The 15,975-nt window shown below is 43.4% G+C and overlaps 1 protein-coding gene across 1 annotated transcript in view; it reads right to left on the bottom strand.

Moving 5' to 3' along the window:
• Positions 1-233: 233 nt before the first annotated feature.
• The window catches only part of DSTYK (dual serine/threonine and tyrosine protein kinase), a 21,739-nt gene continuing 5,997 nt past the window's right edge, over positions 234-15,975 (bottom strand). The window contains exons 3-13 of the mRNA XM_026864100.1: positions 12,678-13,341; positions 10,209-10,483; positions 9,737-9,820; positions 8,431-8,607; positions 8,040-8,169; positions 7,629-7,785; positions 6,773-6,905; positions 6,477-6,590; positions 5,881-5,995; positions 4,669-4,803; positions 234-3,639 (exon numbers count right to left, since the gene is read on the bottom strand). Of these exons, the coding sequence (XP_026719901.1) occupies positions 3,452-3,639; positions 4,669-4,803; positions 5,881-5,995; positions 6,477-6,590; positions 6,773-6,905; positions 7,629-7,785; positions 8,040-8,169; positions 8,431-8,607; positions 9,737-9,820; positions 10,209-10,483; positions 12,678-13,341 (2,172 nt within the window). The 3' untranslated portion in view covers positions 234-3,451. The remainder of the gene's footprint in view (positions 3,640-4,668; positions 4,804-5,880; positions 5,996-6,476; positions 6,591-6,772; positions 6,906-7,628; positions 7,786-8,039; positions 8,170-8,430; positions 8,608-9,736; positions 9,821-10,208; positions 10,484-12,677; positions 13,342-15,975) is intronic.

Here is a 15,975-nt window from a genome sequence, read left to right on the forward strand (position 1 = left end):
GGGGGGGGGGGGGTGATTAGTACCGCGCGGATCAGATACAAAAAATACCAACATGAATAATAATAATAAAATACAGCGGTTGAGCTCGGTCATTCCGGTTATTGCACTTTCTCGTTCGCGCTCGGTAAGCCTGTTACATTTTCCTTTAACGCCGTAACGCACCAGGCCTGGCCCCGGCCGGACCCCCTTCCCCCTGGCCGCTGTAAGAACATTTAGTGCTATTTTATTTTTAAGCCCCGAAGGAGTTGGAAGCAGATAAAAAGCCACTTTCTCCTGAAAAGGACGGCTCTGCTTTAATTTAAAAAAAAAAAGAAGTTACTTGTGTAACTTAAGCTAAAATTAGCAGGGCTGCTGCTCTCCCCCAAATACGGCACCCAGCCAGCCCCCCACAGGTAAACACCACGCCTGCTTTTCAGTCCCAAAACAAGGCATTTAGTGTAAGTAACAATCATCTGAATTAATGTAAGTATCTGGTACTTCAAGACACCCAGTATGTGCCCTTCTGGCAGCAGGACCCAGCAAAAGCAACATCCCTGTGCCAGGCTGCCAAATCCCCCAGCCCACTCCTCACCCCATTCAGTGCAAGTGTATTTCCCCCCAGCTCATCCCACTAAGTGTAGTGTGAAGGAAGGGCTTAAAACTGGGTGGGGGAGTCTGAAGTACAGAGCAAATTCCTCTCAGGCCCTGCTTGAGCCTTGCACTGACCTAGTGATGCTTCTAGCAGAGCCACCTCAGCACCTAAACCTCATACCAGTGACCTTTGTTTAACAAAGCTTTTTTTTTTCCCCCCACAAAATTCTCCACTTCGGGTTTACAGGAAGGGAGAGGGGAGGTTTACTCCTCACTGTTCACAGAAGTCAGCCTCCGGGCTTTAGGTCGTTGGAAGTGGCAATGTTACTGGAACAGCAGGTGCTGGTTTGTGTTCACATACAACAGCAGACAGTCCCCTACCTGGTTACAATGCACAAGTTAAACGTACCCTTTTACAACATAACATTAAAACATGTTGTAACAAACACCTTCAGTAGAGTGAGGCAATAAATGTAGCCTGATCTGGGAGAAGAGTACCTGCTCTGTTCAGTCTCACTGCACCAGGCTCAGAAGTGTTTGGAGACTCTGGTACTGCTTTAAATTTGCCATCTGTGGAATCTTTTAATAAAGTAATTATTCACCTTGTTCTCCTTGCTCTGATGGAAGGGAGGGGGGAGAACACTAGTTCTAAAGATAAACAGGGTGTGTGAAATCTCAAAACAAGTTCAGTCAGGCAGACTTTATACCCCATGGGGAAAAAAAAAAAATGCAGAGAAGTAGCTGGACTGAGTTTGGGAAAAGCTGCAGATCAGATCTACACTGCCACACATGCAAAAACACAAACCAAATGGAAAGATGACATCAAGGTAGCTACAAAAAACAATTAAAAAGGCAACAGATAAGTGTCTGGAGACGGCTACACAGGAAAAGCTGTACAAGACATTTCTGGAATTGCATATACAGAGATTTAAATTTTATTTATACATTTATTTACACAAGCTACCTCTATTAAATTGCCCGAGACTGACCTTGGACTTTCCTAGTTTTAAATAAAGTTATAACCACCACGCACAGTAGGACCGAGTTAATACTGTTAGTGTCACTGGTGGTGTGAGCGTGCACCAAGGCAGTGAAACGCCTCACGAGTCTCCTTTGGAGGAGTATTCCTCCTCCTGTGCGGGTGGCTCTTGGTTGCTGCACTTCCAGCTGGAGCAGCTGGCGAGGCTGTATCTGGATAGAACCACACTGTTAATGCCATCACAGACCAGAAAAATGCCCACACGTGCAGGTAAGTAAAAAAGTCTTTTTTTATATATATATATAAAAAAGCGCATTAATTCTGTTTATTGCACAAAGGAAGATTTAAACTAAACTAATACTGCAGGGTTACGTATCCCTTTCCTTTGTTCAAGCTGTTTAACAGGCAGACTATCAGTTGTAATTTTGCTGTGTACCAGCCAGTAAATCCCAGCAGCAAGGTGCAGTAATTCCACATGCCTACACTACTTTGGATGCAGCATGCCAGCTTTCCTGGGAAACAAAGCCATCGTATGCCCATCCTCTGCAGCTGGAAGAACAGCAAACCCAGGGAGAACTTGCCAACTCAGTATTTCCTCATGTAGTAAACAAGGTGCATTTTCTATTTCAGCCTCCACCCTGTAAATATGTTACATTAAGATCAACCAATCTTGCCCCAGAAATGCAAAAGGCAAGGGGCAAGGATATTATTTTCAGAAGCGGCCCTCTTGGGAAGGGCAGCAGGAGCACCCCAGCCCACACCTTCCTTGCAAAGGGTTCCTTCCCCCCCATTTTTTATTCTTTTCAATACAGCCAAATTAGAGATCCCAGAGTGAAACGAACAGATGGACACAGCCACAACACACAGCTACTGAAGAATGAAGGACCTGTTTTCCCTCGAGTATGCTCTCACCAAGCATGTGACTTTAAAAAAGCTGAAAAAACCTTATTTTTAAAAAGTATGTCCGTCACTGCACAATTTAAAACTGTCACTGCCTTCACAACTAATTCAAAACCCAAATTTAATTAAAATGAATTGGCATTTTCCCCGTGGACAGTCATTAGTTGTAATGACTTTGTTTCGGTATTACAATATGTAATGTCTGAGCAGTCTTTCATTTTACCAGAAGACTGTAAAAAGAAAGGTTGGGTTTCTTCAGACATTCAAATAACTATTATGAAGCAAAATGACCAGAAAAAGAGCTTGTTTACAGAAGTAAGAGGTGAAGGGTACATAAGAGATAAATAGCTTATAACTTGGGGTATTTGCACTGCAGTGGAACAGTAGATAAACCCCCTTAGGTAAAACATGGAAGCTTTGCTCCTGTCAATGTAAACATTTTGAGTGTTGCAAGAAGCTAGTACAGAGAGGTGCTCTTTGCTTCTAAACACTTTCTAGCCTAGAGCCTCTGCTTTCTCTTTCCTCTCCAGCCGCACTGTAATTGGTGCCAATCGACAAGTGATTGGGATAGTTGCGTGGACCAAAGGCCACCCGGGACCATCAGCTAGTAGGGAAAGTTTTTACTTTACTGAGTAAAGACTTGTCATGGATCAACTCCCGGCAACAGAGACGCTGCCTGAAACACGCAAGATGCTTTTCTTTGATTGGTGTTTGTGTGGGATTGGCAAAAATCCCTTTTAGTTCAAGGGCGTGGATTTTCTACCGTGTTTGCACAACTCCGTAATAAAAGCTGCAGCGGGGTAACTAGCATCAGTGGGGGAGACTTCTCTGGCTGCTATTGAAGATGGAACAACCCCAAGATCTCACCTCTATGAGCAATCTTCTGGTTGCTATTACCTGTCCCACTCATGTTAGCCACAAAGAGCTACATCTGAAGAAGCCATCTGCAGAGTTAGGGGTTCAGAACTCTCCCACAACTGAAAATTCTTCCGTGCTTTCTTTTCAAGTGGAGTCATCCAACCCTTTATTTGGGTGCTCAGAGCTTGACTTGCAGAGCCTGTCCATGATCCCCTGCAGCATAGGCTGAACAATCCCTAAGAGAGGGCGCTGGGAGGAGTCTCCATCCCAGCAGGCTTCCATCAGCTGCCAGCACTCCTCATCAAACACCGCAAGACGCTCCGGGCGAACTCCTGGAAAATGCAGAGGGACCTGGTTACTATCAGTGCACCTCAAATCTGAGAGAAGCTTTGTCTGATGCTCGCTGCCTTGGCACAGGCTGAAGTGACCAAAGCGGACTGCCTGGGGTCTAACGCTCTCAAGAAAATCTTGCATTTCTCAGTGCTGCTGCTGAGACATTTTGGGGAGCGCTGCTGAAGTTGCTCAGTAGGTCACACACGCTTCCAGAGGAAGGCCAATGCATTTAGTTTCACTGGAGCCTCCTCTTTGCAACTATCTGGGAGCAAAACTAACACCCTCCCCTATAAGAAAACAACTCCCCCCATCCCACCTGCTCATCGCAGTGCCTTTGGGAGCACATTCAGCATGAGAACAAACAGAGAGTGCAGCCTTCTGACCAAATACAAGACTCACTCATCTGGGTTAATCTTTTTCACATGAGAAGGGGAGAGAGATTATATGCACAGGAATTAAGGATAGAAAGTAGTAAAGCATTCTGATACCATGACGCAGCATGAAGGATTAAGCTGCCATAAAACACAGCACTACACTAAACCTACACAAGCATTAAGAGCAAGTTTGTATTTTGGGGCACAACTACCACAGTGTGTTTTACTCAACATCCACTCCCTCAACTGGCTGTACCTCAAGCATCTGAACGTACAGATCACCACGGCCTCCAGAAATTACAAGGGATTAAACATTCTTTATGGGATCATGTCTGGCTGGTTCTGGGGTCTGGTTTACATTGTTAAGGGTTGTACCCATGGTTTAAGTGGTATATTTGCACAGCTCCTATGACACGATGGCAGAGGTGGTTAACTGAAAGCCTTTTTTATCCCTGCTAAGTTTAGTTAAGACTTTCAATAGAATATGTCCAAGTTTAACTAGAGAACTGTTACTCATTAGACTGTCAATGAAGCAATACAACTTGTATTTTTACCTTTCAGTTACAAAGAGGATAAAAATGGATTTCCTTATCTCCTCAAATTTTACTCAAGCATAAAGTAGCAACCAGTAGAGCTCAAATAAACCATTTATACCTCTTCTAACATTGTTCCAGAGGTGATCTTTGCTCGCACATCTCTCGAAAGCCTCTGGTAACTTCACGTGTCCCGAACAAATGTACCAAAACAGAATGCCAAATGCGTAAACATCCACTGAGTTATCATACTTTCCTGTGACAAAAATACATTTGATCAGCAGAGCAAACATCTTCATCACTGGAAACTGAGCAGTCTGAGAACTAATTTCAGCGTTCCGCTTCCTCAAATTAAAACCACAACTTCGTTGCCAGAAGGCAAGACTTGTGTGAAGCTTAGTAACACATCAGGAGTCATTGCCAAAGGTGGAGGGATAAAAGTTAAGACTTTGCAGTTCAGAGGATTTATGCACTTAACCTGTACCAGCAGTTCCACACCTGAGGATCACAGACCACTGCAGGTACAGGTGCTCAGGCATATTTCAGACTTAAGCACCAACATTTATAAGACTATCAGTTGTGCCTGGCTCTGCTGCTAGCCCAGGAGTCTGTCAGAGCCAACATCAGCTTCTCAATCCAGACATTTGGCAATTACTCATTAATAGCAAGTTCACCCGCTGGATAAAAAAAAACATTGAGCACATTAAGTGCATAAGGTCAGGGTCTAGCCTGCTAGTCGTGAGTATTTCACTGGGAGTATTAAGAACCACCTGAGTAATATTTTTCTAAATTAAAACACAAATAAGGTTGCTGCAATTTGATTGCATTCTTGTCAAAGCAGGGACACCATCTCAGATAGACTGAAAGGATTCCGATAAGCGTGGTATGGACCTCTAAGTGCTACTGCAAGACTCAGAAAAAGCTTGGAGAGCACCTGCCAGAAGCACAACCCATATTGAATGTGAGCACGCTCCACATGTTAGTAACAGCTTGGAAATTCCTTACAGGGGATCCTTCCTGAAGTATTTGCCTATCAAAGCCAAATACTTCCACCTTCCCAGTAACTAATAATTTCACTTTCCAATTGCAAGAGTATTAATCACTTCAGCAAAGCTTATGAATCCCACAGTTCTCTTTCAAGTAAGCAAAGATTTTAAGACTGACACTTAAAGTACAGGAAAAAATACATAGCATGCATTGTAAGCAGGTAGTCTTCTGGGTTTTGTTTTGTTGTTAATTTTGCCCTCCTAAACAAGTTGAGATATTAATTCAAATATGGACTTCAAAATTCAAGCCGGAGCAGGACAGTAGTGGATTCAATCAACGAGCATACCTGTAAAGAGCTCAGGAGCCATATGAATGGGTGTGCCTACAATACTGCCAGACATCATGGCTTCTGGTTTGCAGAACCCCAAGTCAGTGATTTTGGCTCGATTCTTTTTGTCAAGCTGTAGAAGAATCCATACACAGGCAGCTGATGACTACGCTTCTCAGTTTTAGTATTGTTTTTTTAATATTAAGGGTTTAAACTACATTTGAAGGGTCAGGCATTTGTTCTTAAGAAAGCTGCTCTGATTACTTGGCTGCTCTTGGACATTTACCTAGTTAAGCTCAGTAACAAGACATGCCTTCACTTGTCTTCTACTGAGAGGGTGTGGCTGGGATTTAATAGAACCAGGAACTGGAAGCCCTACTTGTAGCTCAAGCTCTCTACTTTCAAGAGAAGTCACTCTACTGCTCCCCTTCCCCTAGGCACTCTGCCTGAAAATGAGTTAGGGAAACCTCACTGCAAGGCTAGTTGTGGCTAACAATACCACAAAAGATATTGTACGAAGAGCACTATTAACTTCACTTGTATTATGCTTCTCCCTCCCACTAAAAGGGCCTCATAAGAGTTCAGGATTAGCCAGATACAAAAGTTTTCCTTACCAAGACATTTTTAAGTTTGATATCCCGGTGCACAAGTCCTTGACTGTGAAGATAACGGATTCCTTCAACTACATCCAAGGCAATCTGTAATCGTGTTTCTAATTCTAGCCCAGCCTGAAGAATAAACAAACACAGATTTAATTCCTCAAGCAGAAGTTACTTTCGCTTATTCTTATTTGCCAAAGACACTGAAAACTAAGCAATTCTAGCTTTGTTTTAGATATTGAGGTGCGGATTTTTTTTAAATGTGTATATAAAAAATGTTTATACGCATACACGGGGCGGATTGTTGTTACCTTTAGTCCTGTATAGAGGTCTCTGTGCAGCCGTTCCATTATCAGTAAGACAGCAATGCTGGAGCCTCCTCCATAGCCATAATCTATCACAGAACCATGGAGATGTACAAGCCGCTCATGCGTCTGCAGAGACCTAGAGGAAGTTCAACACAAAAAGCTAGTCGGTTTTATATCCTTCCTCCACCCCAGGCCAAGTCTCACGCTGCAAAGGAAAAATGTTCACTAGCTGCAGCTTTAGTACAATAGTCAGATACACCCATACCGTGTGCTGCACAGTGAAAATTCACAGCACCCCGCAGTTCCGAGGGCCATAACAATATACAGCTGTCTGATCCAATTAAACTCAAGAAAGCCTATTAAAGGTTATAGTACCAAAGAAATACTGTATTGTTTCAGCTGTCTGTACTGCAGCACCTGCCTGCGGCTGTTTACTGAAAATGAGCTTTTTCTGCAGTGTAGACCCATTACCTTCTTTTGTGAATTCAGAGAGGATAAAGACAGGCTGGGAAAGGAGGGATGATTCAACACCAAAAAAAAAAAATCAGTGAAGAACTGTTTGATATCATACTCTTAATTCTAATTTACTCTGCAAAAAAGTATTTGAACAATGTAGACACCAGAGAATCAGATTAAGACAGGAAGGGACATGCCTGCCTACCATTCTGTGCCTGTTAGGTTTTTGCTGCCTTGCCTTTGCTACAAGTGGCAGGTTAACATTTCACGAGGTCAAGTCACTGACTGCGGAGCAGAACTACAGCAAGCAAGGTTCTGCCTCTGCAAACACAAATAGCGTTTGTTTGCAGCAGGGAAGTTAAGGAGATCCACGTGGAATGAGAAAAGCGCTCACGGTACACACCTCATATAGTGAAACTCGAGTGCAAGGTCATTCCAGTGCTTCTCATCTGGAGGAACAACAGATTTCAGCGCACACGGGAAGTGCCCTCCCCAGCTGTCACACAGATAGACCACGCCATACTGTCCTCGGCCCAGCTCACGGCCCAGCTTTGGTTTGCCTGTAAGGCATAACATCCAGTTAGTCAGACATTAAAACATGTTTATCTCTCCCCGTACTCTATCAGGCTGGCAGCCCAGAGCTTTTCACGGGCCAACAGCTGCAAAATTCAAGGTACCCAGTATGTGACAGATGGAGGCTCGCTGAAGTAGCTGAGTGAAAAGCAAAACACTCCTCCTACTCCTTTACACCCACGGACTGCTTCAGAAGGAGGGAGCAGAAGATAACACAGAGAACATGAAGCACAAAGCTCACCATGTAGCAGCACATCCTGGAGGGACCTGCTCTCCAGCGACAGTCGTGCCAGCCGAGGAGCATGATCCTTCCGCACCTTCAGCCACAGGTCTTCTGTCTTCTCCAGCCTGCCAGAATGGCCATCTTCTAACTACAAGAGATACCACATATACACCGTAACCCTGCTGGGTTTGAAGTGTAATGAGGTTGAGGGTCCTTGCACAACTGAGTGGAGATCCTACTTCAAGCACGCCTAGTTTGAAAACAGGACCTTGTATGAGGGCACTCACATCAGCTCCACCACCCCTCCCTACAGAACGGCAGCATTAACTGCACAAGCTGCTCTTTTAGTTATCTCTGTCATTAGAAATTACAAAACGAGATCTCCTCCTTAACAACTCCACACACTCACCTGCCGCAGAGAAGCTGCAAAAGCTTCATGGGAACTGTTTAGCCTGGTCCGGAACTGGCTGCAAATGCTCTTGGCTAACTTGGACGCACTGAGGCTCTCGATAGCATCCTGAGCAACCTTCCTCTTCCAGTCACTGGTGATGGCAGGTGGGCTGACCCATGTAATCCGCTGGATTATCTAGTTAAAACAGGAAACAGAATTAAGGCACTAGTGTAAAAAACCAAAAGATCAGTCAATTTACTCAGACTGCTTAGATGCCTAGTAATAATGTGCAGTCATCTGCACAACATGGAATTGGGCTAAATAATTACCTGACAGTAACTACTAACAATTCAGAGGTATTGTCACAATATTGTTGCACACGCACACTAAGTTATTTGATTTTTCTGAATATCTCCTCAGTTCATTCCTACAAGCCAACCACCCTTTTACACCTGACCAAGAACATATCCAGCTAGACAGCCACCACCTGGAAAACCACACAGTTGTGGTGCAGCTTGTAGGCTGAAAGAACAGGCAGCATAAACAGTAACCCAGAGACTCAGGAAAAGAGGTGTTCCTAGACTGGTGAAAGCTACAGCAAAGCAGCTTTTTGCTGGACAGACACATTGGCAAGGTGCAGAAATCTCAGGTGTCGGTATGCACCACTTCCCTTAAATTGCTGGGTGATTAAGATGCCCTGCCCCACCCTTTATTAGAAGCCACAGAAATTCAGCAGCTGCACACCCAGTCTGGATCCTTCTCCCTGGCTGAAGGAGGAATCTGAAGGTTTGTTACCACTCAGTCTGCACTGCACCTATTTGGGAAAAACTCATATTCCTCTCACCCATCCATACAAGGAATCTCAAGAGGGAGAAGGCAGTAAAGGTCATCAACAGCTCAGAGCAGGAACTTCAGAAAGATGAATGCGTTAACAGACAGAAATTTACAACAAAGACCTGAGGAAATCTGGTCTGCTCTGGAGGGAGAAGAGTGAATTGACCTGAATCAGGATACGTTGCAAATCAAACAAAAAACCCACAAAAAAACCCCAAACCCAAATAAATAATCAGTTACCCAAAACAAATAGCAAGAGTTTCAGCCTAAAGAAAACACTAAAGAGCCATTTGCTTTAAATTCAATATTAGCATCTCCAGAAATAAACTACACAGCCTTAGTGCTGAGTAGGGAAGCAACAGCTTTCCAGCGCACATGTCCAGATTAAAAATTTAGAGAGAAGTTGTGAATATTCACATTATTCTTTGCTTCAAAACCATTTCACTATAGAGCAACACATACCAGAAATAAATGATAAAGATGCCCATACCTGTTTGATCTGTTCCCACAGCATCCTGGTTACTGTTGAGCCAGAGTGGAAGGTGACTTCAACATGATAGGCTGCATTTAGTATCTGGAAAGCACCAGAAAGATGAAGGTATGGGAACTGTGCAAGCTATAGTCACTATAAAATATGCTAGACTCTCTGAAAATAAAATAATGGGCACTATATGGGATACTCCATGACTCACTTGGTTCAATTCATTTATTGCATTAAGCTCATAGTATGTTTCTAGACTGTAATCTGATTAGTATATACAGATTTAGGAAAGATAAGCACTAGGCCTTTAAGTGACTCTTCCCCAGTTTTAGCACCTCCCTTAGTGACACCAGACCCACACATACTCCAGAGCTGTGTTTCTCTCATTTCACTGAGCATCTCAGTCTCCTACCACCCTTGCCAGAGCAGGATAAAGACAATTATTAAAGAATATTCTAGACAGCCATTTAAGCCACCATACCTGTTTGAGATAATTGCTTGTGATGTGTACAGAAACATCCTTTGACTTCTCCAAACTCCTTGCAGGATGTACTGAAACCTCCCAAGACTCCTCCAGGCTCTTCAGACATCTCTCCAGAGTCCCTACAAAGCTCTCTCGCAGATAGTCCACTGAACTAATTAACTTGTTGGCAACAGCTTGGTTTAGTCGGGAAATAATGAGTTCCTGTATTTGCTTAATACAACACTTTATGTCCTTGGAACTAACAGGTTCCCCATTCTCAGGAATGATGATATCTGCACAAAAGAAAAGAGGCATCTTTTGTATTCAACATATTGTTGCAACAACCAAGAGCCGCTTTGAGTGTTTTGGACAGGAGCTACAGCACAGCCCTAGTCCAGCCAGCTTCTGCTCCAAACACTCCATCGCTATTTTGCTCCTTCAGAAGTTCATGACTTTAGACCCAGATTACATGAACTGAAGCCAACAGTGTTTCTAAGTTAAATAAAAAAAAAAAAATTAAGGGGCAACAGAAGAACACATATACTGACTACTGCAAAGGATTAAATTTTTGCTGGTCTGCATGTCTAATGCTACAGTGCCAGTTTTACATGGGGTCCCAAACCCAGTCCTACAGATCTTGAATAATTTGCTATTCTGGGACAGCAAGTACTAAAGCATTACAGTAGCTCCAGGAATGTACACCTGGTTACTGCAGTTTCAGAGAAGCTAAAACTCACCTCTGACCAAGATGGAAATATTCTGATGTGTACTTCCATTCACTGGTGTTCAAACACACAGGATACTCAATTCTAACACCTGACAGACTCTATATAAGCATTCTGTAGCTACGACAGGTTTACAGAGGTATAGTGATGGCAGGCCAACTATCATCTCAAAAAATGACAGAGCAAAAGCACAAAGCTGTCCTATTTGAAGTACAGATCAGGAAATTCTTCCAGGCCACGCTGCAATCCATAAGCACTGCAGGATGTTGAGTGTTATGAAGAAAGCAATCTAACAGCCACACCAGTTAAATATTTTTTTCCTGGTACCTTGAAAAGGTTGATTACCTCTTGATATTTTCAAACAAACACTGAGCAATCGCTGCTCACACACTGTAACCACTCTGAGCAATTCTACATTACTACCAGGAGCTGAAGACCTTGTCTCTGGATTTTGGCCAACAAGAGTCTAGCCTACTTAAAACAAACCCAGTGATCGACAGATGGCATTAGCTCCTCGAAATAACACCTCCCTTCTTTTAGGATATTACTTCAAATACTGATAGCCAACAAGATGCTACACTCCAAGTGATCTTTGTTGTGCAAATAAATATACACACATATTTTCTGCAGGTGTTATGTTGTGCTGCCCCTAAAAATGCTTATCCATTTCCCACCTGCAGAAGCAAAAAGATCCAGACCCTAACCTGCAGGGTTGAACATCATCTATTTCTCCTCTTTGTCCCAGGAGATACTTCCTCCCAGTTTCAAAGTGGAGTGTTAAATCAAGACCAAAAAAATTATCTAGAGTTTTGGCCTCTCTCATGCCTCAGAAGAGCACTAAACTAAAGCCATTTGCTTCTAAACCAATAGCCTAGAGTTATTTCTGATTTTATTTTAAATAGAAAAAAATCTTTCCCATCAGCCCAGAGAACTGCATTTCCTTGGAACAGAAATGACTGTTCCAGTAAACCTCTGCTTAGCAAGCAGAGGGAAAAAAAAGCTGTGGAGTATCAACCTACAAATCTTCACTTTGATGTTTGTGACAGACCACGTATTCCTGCAGACAAGATCTGGATAGCCTCTCACCCTTCGCAGTTTACACATCATTCTGTAAGCTTCCAATGTGTGTTCTTGGAAATTCTGGTACTAAAAGATGTAGTGAGAATTCTCACATTTCCCAAAAACACACACTAAATGCCAAACATAGGCCTCAGGAGCACAATACCTTGCATTGATTTTGGGGGGTTTTTGAAAGGAAAAACCTTACCTACCCAGAAGGATTTCATTTTAGAAGATTCTATACCTAAGGGTCTTATGCAAACATCTCTCAGGCAAAGAAATCAAGCAGAAAGCACAAATCAAGCCTTCACCTCAAACAGCTTTTTTTCTTAAGACAGATTTATTCCCAAGTCTCAACACATCCACTAAGGCAAAGCTGGGAGAGTTTTCTTTTTTAGAATAGGGAATTAAAACAGAGAAGTAAAATACCTGAACCCAGAATGGTGCAGCAAGCTCTGGGGGAAAAATTCTGATTTATAAGAAACCAAGACTTAATGTGTTCAGGCCTCTCATTTAAGGACAGCGCTTTTTAGCCAGGAGATAGTATAGAAAAATCCTTGGTGTATTAGTTCTGAATTTTCTTGCAAAGTGCCTTGTCTAGACTGCCACTCAACCATCCCTTAGCTGACAGCAAATACTACTCCGCACTCTCCTTTAAAGCCCCCAACCTCTCCGTTCCCATTGCTCTCCTGCCAGTAGTTACCTTTGAATTCCATATTAGCAGCATCCTCCAAGAGCTCCTCCTTCATGTTGCCAAGAGTCTCTATGATCATGTCCTTCATCTCCTCTTGTTTGCGGTTGGCAATGTTCATCAGAGACTCATAGAGCTCATTCTCCTTCTTGCGGGTATACTCCAGCCTCTTGGGGGTGATTTGCAGGTCTCGCTGCATGTCGAAAGCCTGATTGATGAAGATGTTCAGGCAGCGGCAGTGCACCTCATTTAAACTGGTCGCTGCTTCCACGAGATGCTTCTGAAGCACCTGCCTGGAAAAAGTGCTTAGAAGCCGGAGCTTCTCAAACTGTTCCACCAGCATGCTTTGGGCATCGGCATCAGGGCCAGGCGCCCCGCAGCTGCAGTGGTTGGTACTCAGGTACTCCAAGTCCATCAGCTGGCAGTAAAGGGAAGACTTTTCATTATCAGTTTTTTTGGGAGAGATGAGGTCAACCCCCGACTCTGGCACTTTGAAGAAGAAAATGGGCAAAGAGAATTTCTCTTTGATTTCACGCAGTTCATTCTCATCTGATGAAGAAAGTTTAGCCTCGCTGATGGCAAAGATGACGACAGGCAAGACTTGGTTCACGTACTCTCCCAAGGTGGCTTCAGCAGACTGGAATCCACGACATGGTGCTACCACAACATCCACTTCCTAGCAGGTGAGGAAGTAAAAAAAGAAATAGGTTTGTATAGATCCTTTTAAAAACTGATACATGCAAAAACGAACTAAATCATTCAGAAAGGGCAAACCCAGAAACATTCAAACCCTTGAGAACAGTTAAGGAGTCTCACAGAGCATCACGCTTTAGTACACAGCCTGCCAGCAAGGTTGATGTCAGCCCTCTCGCAGGGATGTGGCCAGACATGGATTAGCACCCACTGATTCCAAAACTCTTTATTTTGTACCAAGTGCCTTTGAGTTTTAGCCTCATTCAGAACAAAACTTAGAACAAGTATCCCATGTAAATGCTACTGCAGAACAGCTGCTACTCTTTAGCTTACAGCTGCCCAATTTTGCAACCACCTCTTCCACTGGTGTTTACCAGATCTGCAGCTCTTTGAGGCGATATCCATGCTCAGTTTTCAGTGCAGCTTCCAGTGGTAGAAAGCACTACACTAGCCACTACTGCCAAGACAGAGGCAGCACAATAACCAGTTCCGAAGAGTTCAAAAGACAGACAAGGAAGAACAGTTGGTTGTGACAAGCTTCGTTATGACTTTCTTCAAACCCAACCAAAATCCAAGAGATTTATTTTTATTTACTTATATTTTTACTGCACAGAGTTTCACTGCTTTGGTCATATGTCTCTGCTGACATCACCTGTTAATAACCCTACTGTAAAGGGCCAGTTCCGAAACCTGCTTCCTTCCCATCTGAGGAAGAAGAGATTCACCTTTAGATATACCAGAACAGCATTAGAATTGCGTATGTCACTACTAAAATACAGCAAGAAAATGTCAAACGCTTTGAACTGACAAGAGAATTTAAGTGCCATCTTCCCAACTCGTAACAGGGCAATAATTAAGTATTCTTCAATCATTTTTCTCCAGCAGAAAAGACTTGACCACATCTTCCGACTGCTCTTAGCGCCAAGAGGAAGTCATTTCAGCCACGGCACTAACTCAAACCTGCACGATGCACAGGAGGCTGAGCAGAACGGGATGTGCAGCGCTGCAAGATTCACCAGGACAGATGACTCACGCCAGCGACTGTAAACAAAGGAGGAAGCCAGTGCTGTCTCTAGGAGACAGGGAGAAAATCAACACAGACAAACCGAACACAGCATGAGCAACTGGTCCTCCTGCTTCCGTAGAGGCCTCTCAGGCTTTTTCAAAGAGCATTAGAAACATTTCTCCCCCACTTTTTTTTTTTTAATATCCTACAGAAGTTTAAGCACTGTCCATGCAGCTTCATACCATTAGGGATCAAGTCTTCCTATATGGGGAATACCTATGACTCACACTGGATTCCTAAAATTTTTAAACTGGTTCTCACAAGGTCACACCGCTTTAAACACACTTGAACGCTTCTGAAAGAGCTGTAAGCATGAAATTGCTGTCAAGTAATTTCATTCCTAGTTTCCTTAACTAAAAGGCTCTTTTTAAAATATCAAAGCCTCTCGGCGGTTTGAACATCAGGTACACAAGTATCAGGGTTACAGCTCTTCCACTTAAAATGTGAGGCAGAGGTGCTGTCAACAGCAACACAAAAGAGAGAGTTTAAAGGGAATATCATGCAGACACACTACACACTCATCTATGGCTTCAGACTGGCAATGCCAGGAGGACCACTGCACCCCATATCCCAGAACAAAAATTAAAGTCAAGGATCAAGTAGGTCTCGACCTACAACAGGACAAGTGGAGTCTTACTAAGTGCATTCAGGGACCACTGAAGTGTGCCGTTTTACTAAGCCAACAGATAATTCCTCATTTCCAAATCAGTTAAAAAGCATTTATTTGCTACATCCCAAGAGGACCTTGTCCTATTTTGCTAGGCTTCGGGCAGTTTAATCACTGTTTGCTTAGTTAACTGAGGTGCTAAGAAGCTAACCCAATTCAATCAGATTTGTACCCAAACTCCTACCGAGCAGATTATGATTGAAGGCCCACCTCAGTCTTTTTCTAAACCAATTTGAATACTCTGCCTTCCAAGAATAGTCTGTGAATCACCGAAGTCTGACAGTTACTGTATTTATTACATATGTGAGCTAAATTCATTGCCTCTCTATTAATCTGATACACATATATACCCTTAGATTCTACTCAGAATTTTTTTTTATTACACACACTCCCCCTTTTTTCTGAAATCTTGTCAGTTTATTCTGTTTCTATGGGGATCCGAGTCAGATGTTCAGTAACTCTAGAGAGAATCCCAAGTAAGAAAACGGAACTACACCTCTGGTCTCCAGCAAATACTGCTGTCCTTTACAGAACATAATTGCTTTGATTTTTTGCAATGACTCTCAGCCCCACTTCATCAGGGAATTTCACAGAATCACAGGATGGTTTCTGATGGAAGGGACCTTAAAGATCATCTAGTTCCACCCCTGCCATGGGCAGGGCCACCTTCAACTAGCCCAGGTGGCCCAAAGCTCCGTCCAACCCGGCCTTGAACCCTGCCAGGGAGGGGACAGCCACAGCTTCTCTGGGCAACCTGTGCCAAGGCCTCACCCCCCTCACAGGGAAGAATTTTTTCCTTAGATCTGATCTAAATCTCCCCTCTGTTAGTTTAAAACTGTTATCCCCCCATCCCATCCCTAACCCCCTGATCAAGAGTTGCCCCC

The sequence above is a fragment of the Athene cunicularia genome (assembly GCF_003259725.1).
Source record: "Athene cunicularia isolate RWA chromosome 26 unlocalized genomic scaffold, athCun1 chr26_part1, whole genome shotgun sequence".
NCBI classification, from domain to species: Eukaryota; Metazoa; Chordata; class Aves; order Strigiformes; family Strigidae; genus Athene; species Athene cunicularia.